This window comes from Triticum dicoccoides, unplaced genomic scaffold, assembly GCF_002162155.2.
Source record: "Triticum dicoccoides isolate Atlit2015 ecotype Zavitan unplaced genomic scaffold, WEW_v2.0 scaffold123031, whole genome shotgun sequence".
Taxonomy (NCBI): Eukaryota; Viridiplantae; Streptophyta; class Magnoliopsida; order Poales; family Poaceae; genus Triticum; species Triticum dicoccoides.
Genome location: NW_021186075.1, coordinates 1 through 7,633, shown reverse-complemented (window position 1 = coordinate 7,633; position 7,633 = coordinate 1). Strand labels below are relative to the sequence as shown.

Here is a 7,633-nt window from a genome sequence, read left to right as displayed (position 1 = left end):
AGAAGGGCATTTCAGGTTCATTGAAAAATTATTTTAGTAACCCTAGTTGGTTTCAGAGGGGACTGGGGGTTCTGTCATCCCCATTTCAAGTTTCTGATGAAAGAGTAAACATGATGCAACACTCTAATGCATGACTAGCTAGGTTGTGACACAACGTGCACTCCATCGACACCGAGCATATGGAGAATGATCCTGACTACTTTGGTGAAGCTCTTCAGATGTGCACTCAGCTGAACATTCTTGGGATCATGCAATTCAACAAGGACTATGATGTTGATGTTGTGGCCCAATTCTATGCCACGGTTCACCTTGGGACCGATGAGGACAAGACTCTAACTTGGATGAAAAATGGCAAGTTGCTGTCAGTCAAGTGGAAAGCTTTCATGCAGTTGATTGGGGTGGAAGATCTTGGACTTGAGTCTGCTGTCGGCTTTCACCCCCACCGTCGAGACAATGCCACTCACAAGCAAGCTCTGTGGCCCTACTGCACTCTGAGGATCAACCATGAGACGAAGAAGGAGACCTATGAGTTGCCTGCCTATCTGGACATTCTTCACCGTATCTTCAGAGAAACTCTTTTCCCTCGCATCGGGAATCTGGACCAGGTTCACTCTTATCTCGTGGACATGCTTCTCTTCTGTCAGCGGGAGAAGGGGCAGAGCACCAGAGAGTCCTTGGATATCTCTCATGTTATGTGGTCTGAGCTGGTTTCTGCTATCTCCGAGCGCAAGTGCCCGATTTATGGTCCGTTCATTATGCTGCTCATTGAGAAGGCCTGGGATCGTGTCTATCCCAAGGTGGTGCTGGAGATTGGAGACTTGGTTTCACACTATGTCAAGCGTCTGAGGAAGAAGGATAACTGGGGCACTCAGGCCCCTAGGACTGGAGTTCCTTCATTTGCTGCTGCCATGGAGACTGAGGAGGAGTTTGGGGCTGAGGCTGAGGATGAAGATGATGACTACGTGCCTTCTGAGGCAGAGCCCTCTTGGGCCAAGAAGCTCAAGATCAAGATGAAGAAGCTGTTCTGCATGGAGTCTCACGGTCAGAAGCTCAAGATCAAGATGAAGAAGCTGTTCTGCATGGAGTCTCACGGTCAGTACATGACTCATGTGGCTGAGAAGAAGGCCCGAGGTCGCCACAAGGAGCTCATGCGTCAGATGGGTGCTATTGTGATTAGTGGTTCTGAGGATCAGCTTACCGAGGAGGAGGAGTGGATTCAGCAGCACTGCCCCTGGACTGATTCTGATGCTGAGCACTTCCCAGCTAACGATGGCACCGCAGATGATCCCTCTGAGATCTGATGGGTGTCCATCGTTTACCTTCACTTGGAGCCGTAGCATAACTCCCTCTCCTTTTTGGTGTCTCGATGCCAAAGGGGGAGAGAGTTTAGGGATTTGCGTTTTGTGTCTTCCGTCGTTTGTGTTTGTGCTTTCGCTTGTTGTTTTATTTGGTTTGTGTCTGTGAGACCTAAGTTTTGGTTCTGTCAGTAAGACCTAAGCTCGAGTCATATGGTGTGAGACATATGCTACCTTATCTCTTCGTATCTTTATCTATGTCTATCTAGCTTATGAGTTCCATGCTTATCTTGTTATATATATGTTGCTCTCATATCTTGCTTAGGTAGTTGGTCTCTAAAATGTAGGGGGAGCATTGATCCTGGCATCTGTGCTGTGCAGTCCAAAGCACTTTTCTAGGTAGCACACATCCAGGGGGAGCCCTTCTATATTTTAGGACGGTTGTACTTTTGCGCTTATCCTATATCTTTCATATTGTGCAAATCCCGTATTGTCATCAATCCACCAAAAAGGGGGAGATTGTAAGGGCATATTTATTCCCAATATGTTTTGGTGATTGATGACAATGCTTGTGCGGACTAATCATGTGCCTTAGTTCTTTCAGAGATTCATCCATTGGCACGAGACGATTTCCTCCCCTCGGTGTTGTAATTCAAGACGGTGTAGCTCCTTCGTTTCGTTGTTGGTGGACTAGTTTCGTAGGAGTCACCGTACTATCAAGAGGGGATCTGTTTTGGTAAGACTTGGGTGGAATCACATGTACACATCATTATCACACCCGTCGTGTTTCCTTCCGCATCTCTGGAGCTGCTGTTTTCCCCTTACCATGCTCTGCTTTGCCCTAGCGGTAGTACCGCGTCCACAGCGGTAGTACCGTCGAAACTCCACAACGGTAGTACCGCTCTTAGAGCGGTAGTACCGCTTGGGTGTTTCGGCCGTAGTACCGCTGTGCGTCTGGGCTACTTCCGCCTCGATTCTCGAACGAATTTTTTGTGCCGGGTTTTGCGGCACTAGGGGAGGTAGTAGGGGCGGTAGTACCGCTCTAAGCGGTAGTACCGCCCTTCCCTAGCGGTAGTACCGCCCTGGTGACAGGGCCCTGGGCAGCGCGGCAGTACCACTGGGTCTAAGCGGTAGTACCGCCCGGAGCGGTAGTACCGCTCTTCCCTGGCGGTAGTGTCGCCCTGGGGTCAGGGCCCCAGGCAGCGCGGCAGTACCGCTGGGTCGAGCGGTAGTACCGCCCGGAGCGGTAGTACCGCCCGGAGCGGTAGTACCGCCCTTCCCCAGCGGTAGTACCGCTCTGTGCGGGGCTGGTGAGTGGGATAACGGTTGGATTGTTCTTCCCACTATATAAAGGGGTCTTCTTCCCCAAAGTTGACCTACCTCTTTCCCCCAAAGCTCCATTGTTGCTCCAAGCTCCATTTTCGCCCGATCTCTCTCCCTAGCCAATCAAACTTGTTGATTTGCTCGGGATTGGTTGAGAAGGCCCAGATCTACACTTCCACCAAGAGAAATTTGATTCCCCCCACTTATCCCTAGCGGATCTTGTTACTCTTGGGTGTTGAGCACCCTAGACGGTTGAGGTCACCTCGAAGCCATACTCCATTGTGGTGAAGCTTCGTGGTGTTGTTGGGAGCCTCCAAGTGTTGTGGAGATTGCCCCAATCTTGTTTGTAAAGGTCCGGTTGCCGCCTTCAAGGGCTCCAATAGTGGAATCACGGCATCTCGCATTGTGTGAGGGCGTGAGGAGATTACGGTGGCCCTAGTGGCTTCTTGGGGAGCATTGTGCCTCCACACCGCTCTAACGGAGACGTACTTCCTTTTAAAAGGAAGGAACTTCGGTAACACATCCTCGTCTCCACCGGCTCCACTCTTGGTTATCTTGTCCCTTCACTTTTGCAAGCTTACTTGAGTTATATCCATTGCTTGCTTGTGTGCTTATTGTCTTTGCATCATATAGGTTGTCCACGTAGTTGCACATCTAGACAACTTATTTCATTGCAAGTTTTAATTTGTTAGAGAAAAGTCTAAAAATTGTTAGTTGCCTATTCACCCACCCCCCCTCTAGTCAACCATATCGATCCTTTCACCGGGGCTCCGAAGGCGGAGCTGGAAAAGGCGCAGCTTCCATTCTCTTGGTTCATTGCCGGAGACGGGGACCGGACGCCGGCGATCATTTACATTAGACCGCCTAGGACCCGCTTTCATGTATTTGTAATGAAATCCCTCATGTTTACAAAAAATCAGGCCGTGTTCATATGAAATCCACACTTGTTTGCATGAATTTCGTCCGGTTGGTTTGAATTGCCGTGAAAATGTATGCGGCTAGCGTTGGATGGCTGACTCCCACATCCATATCCACGGACTGGTCCCCTGTCGTCGGACGGATGCGGGAGGTTTTTTGAGGTAGCACCGCATGCTGATTGCACCATGTTCCAGACACAGTCAAAGAGATTGTATTAGTAGTAACACTATTTTTGTTGAATAAATATCTACTATTGTCCCGCAAAAAGTAGTAATGTGATCACGACCAGTTTGCATTAAACCATGAAAATACAGACTTCAACCATCCTATTCTCTTTCTAGCCACTGCGTTCAGTAGTCTAGTTCTAAAGCAACACTTGAAAATGCAAATGACTTGCCCACATTTACAAGAACAAATCTCGTGGATGACATAGCAAATGTACACTCTTCAAAGCGAAAGATGCAGGTAAACTGCGGACTGCACGATATAAAAATGCCCAAATCCAGACCAAGAGAAAATGTCTTCAAGAGCATTTCATTTCGTAGTCCTACGCGTCGACACTGTCGTCCTCCTGCGCGTATATCCTCTCCGGCTGGCCTTCCTCCAGCGCGCGAGCCCGCCTGCGAATCCTCCGGAGCGCACCGTCCACAGCGAGGTCCACCGCGTCCTTGCCCGCCTCCCTCAGCTCCGCGGTGCTCCCGTGTCTCCGGTACAGCACCCTGGGCGCCATCTCCAGCGCGCGCTCCCGCATCCTCCGCACCTCCGCCTCGGGCACGGCCGCCAGCGTCTCGGCGATCTTGACGCCCCCGAGCACCACCGTCTCCTTCTGTATGTGCACGGAGAACTCGTCGTACCGCCCGGGGGGGAGGTGCCAGCCATACTGCCGCCTCGCCGCGGCGTCCTCGAAGAACACCGGCACGCACCCGGCGAGTATGGCGTCGAACGTGGACCGCCGCGTCGGCGTGTCCCCCGGCGGCTCCAGGCAGAACTTGGCACCCAGCATCGGGCGCATGTACCGGACGGGGTCGTGGGAGCACTTGCCGGCCGAGCAGTCCACGACAACGCACGCGTCGGTGCGGTTCGCGCACTCGGCGAGGATGGAGCCCCGGATGTTGGGCCTGGACGGGCGCGAGACGCCGCCGGCGAAGAGCATCAGCGTGGTGCGGCGGGAGCGCCGCGCGCGCGCGAGCCAGGCCTCCAGCCGCGGGAGCGAAGCCGGGTGGAAAGACGTCGGGTGCGGGATCGCGTGCTCCTGCCATGGCCACGAGCGCGACTCGAGCGCCAGGAACGTGAAGTTCTCGAACTCCGGCAGCCTGAACAGCGACGTGGTGCCCAGCAGCCGGGGCTCCGCACGCGGCGGCTGCGAGTGGTCCCACGCGGACCCGCCGAGGACCATGAAATGGTCGTGCCCGTGCCGACGCGCCAGGATCTGGGGCCGGTCGCGCGCCAGGAACTGGGCAAGGGACGCGCCGTGAAGCGCGGAGGAGTTGAGGAGCGAGGGTTCGAGCACGTAGGGGATAGAGTCGAGCGCCGCGTAGTACGGGAGGAAGACGGCGTCGGCGAGGCCCGGGTCGGCGACGAGGCAGCGGCGCTCGAGGAGTCGGCGGTGGAAGAAGGGCTCGAGGAGGCGCGCGTCGGTGCGGTACCAAGAGCGGCTGCGGGCGTGGGTGCGCGGGCCGAGCCCGTGGTTGGCGAGCGACTCGCAGGTCGGCGCGGAGGTGGCCGACGAGGACGGGTCGGCGAGCGGGAAGGCGGCGTCGCAGTGGCGGAGGAGGTGCGTGTTGAAGCGCGGGGGCAAGTCCCGGATGTGGATCCTGCGGCCCGCGCAGGGGTCTGCCGAATCGGCGGCGGCGTCTCCGGCGACTGCGCGGAGGACGAGGAGGAGAAGCAGGAGAGAATTGGGCATCTTGGGGTTGGGGGAGTGGGGCGAGTCAGTGAGAGAGACACACACAGAGTGGGGTTCTCGTGTAACTGTCAGGCAGAGTATAGCTGGCCAAACGGGCCGGCCCAGCCCGGCACGGCACGGCCCATCCTATTCGTGCCTGGCACGGCCCGGCCCGCCAAGGCACGATTATTATACGGGCCGTGCCGTGCCGGCCCGTGTGCTGCAGCCTGCAGCCCAGGCACGGCCCAGTTAGTAAACGGGCCGGCACGTTGGCCCGTTTAGCACGGTGGGCTGCATAATTTTAGCCTGTTATTTGACGCACTGAACGTTTTTTAGCCTATTTTTACATGTTGGGCCATATATATATGTATAAAAAAATTAGAAAAACATAATCGGGCCGTGCCGTGCTGGCCCGCGTGCCCAGCCTCTAGGCCCAGGCACGGCCCAGGGCGTGCCGCGTGCCTGGCCCGGCCCGTTTAGCCCGTGCCGTGCCTGGCCCAAGGCGGGCCGTGCCGGCGTGCTCATGGGCCGTGCTGGCGTGCTCACGGGCCGGCCCGAAAAAACCGGCCCATTTGGCCAGCTATAAGGCAGAGCTGGCCAAACGGGCCCGGCACGGCCTGGCCCGTGCTAATCGTGCCTGGCACGGCCCGGCCCGCAGTGGCGCCGTGCCGTGCCCGCCCAGATGCGTCACTCCTCCGGCCCAGGCACGACCTGGTTATTAAAAAGGCCGGCCCATGGCACGTTTAGCACATCGGGGCGCATGTTTTTCGGCCTATTGGGTTGTAATATATTTTTTTTGGAAAAATGAAAAATATTAATTGGGCCGTGCCGTGCCGACCCTACGTTCCCAACCTCGAGGCCCAGGCATGGCCCGTTTAGCCTGTGTCGTGCCTGGCCCATGGCGGGCCATGCCAGCGTGCTCGTGGGTCGGTCTGATTGGCCCGGCCAGTTATACTGTCAGGAGGTTGTTCGATTACACACGTAGAAAGGTCATAACTGGCTCAAAGCACAAAAATAATAGAACAACGCATACGGGTGCAAACTAACCGGTTTTTCCTATTTGCCACCTTTGCGGCAAATTGCCGGAGGGACGCACAGGAGGACACCAACGACTGTTCGGGATGGGCCAGCCCGTTAAAATTTTCAGCCATTCCGGTTTTGAAAACTTTCTAGCTGGTTCTCAGCCGATTTTCTCTGGTTTTGGGAACCTTCTAGGAGGTTCATGGACCTTTTTTTTCTTTCCCTGTTTTGTTTTTCCTTTTCTGTTTTCTTTTTCTTTCTTTTCCACTTTTTCGTTTTTGTTTTTTCTGTTTTCAAGTTTATTTTCGTTTTTTCAAAAAAAGTTTGTGTCGCTCATAAATTGTTCAAAACTTCACGAAATGTTCTTGTTTCAAATTTTGTTCCCACATTTAAAAACAATGTTCACATTTTCAAAATACTGTTCAGAAGTTCAAAATATGTTCTTTTAAATTTTTGTTCAAAAATTTAAAAATGTTCTTGATTTCAAATTTAGTTCACCTAGTTTATTTTCTGTATTTCTATTTCTTTCTCTATTTCTTTTGTAATTCTTAATATACTTGTTTTCTATTTCTATTTTTACTTATCTGAATTCCGAAATTTGTTAGAAATTTCAAAAAATGTTCTGAAGTTAAAAATTGTTCTATTTTTTTTATTTTCTTCAGAAGTTTCAAAAAACTTCGTCATTTTTACAAAATGTTCGCATATTTGAAAAAATGTTCAGCTTTCAAAAAATGTTGAAAAATTCAAAAAAATTCCTATTTCAAAATATGTTCATAACGTTTGAAAAATGTTCGCCATTGAAAATATGTACATAACTTCAAAAAATGTTCTACTTTTCAATTTTTGTTCACAAATTCCATTAATTATCATAATGTTCGCTTTTCTAAATTTTGTTCAGAGTTTCAATTTTTGTTCCCATGCAAAATATGTTTCCTTTTGTCCAAAATGTTCTTGCTTTAAAATTGTCTATTTTTCGGATATTTGTTCATAAATCCAAAAAAGCTCCTATTTTTTATTTGTTTGCAAAACTAAAATTGTTCGTGTTTATCAAAAAAATTGGAATTGAAAAAAGGTTCCCGCTTTTCATAATTTGTTCACAAATTCACACATTTTTCTGTTTTAAAATTTGGTTACAAATCCAAAAAATGGGCAATTTTTTCAATACTTGTTCGTGTGTTTTGAAAATTGTTCA

General features: G+C 51.3%; 1 protein-coding gene across 1 annotated transcript; it reads right to left on the bottom strand.

Annotated features, from left to right (window-relative positions):
- Positions 1-3,942: 3,942 nt before the first annotated feature.
- Positions 3,943-5,671, bottom strand: LOC119343322 (probable xyloglucan galactosyltransferase GT19). Its single transcript, XM_037614346.1, has one exon. The coding sequence runs from the start codon at positions 5,440-5,442 to the stop codon at positions 4,084-4,086; it is 1,359 nt and encodes a 452-aa protein (XP_037470243.1). The 5' UTR covers positions 5,443-5,671; the 3' UTR covers positions 3,943-4,083.
- Between the last annotated feature and the right edge of the window lie 1,962 nt (positions 5,672-7,633).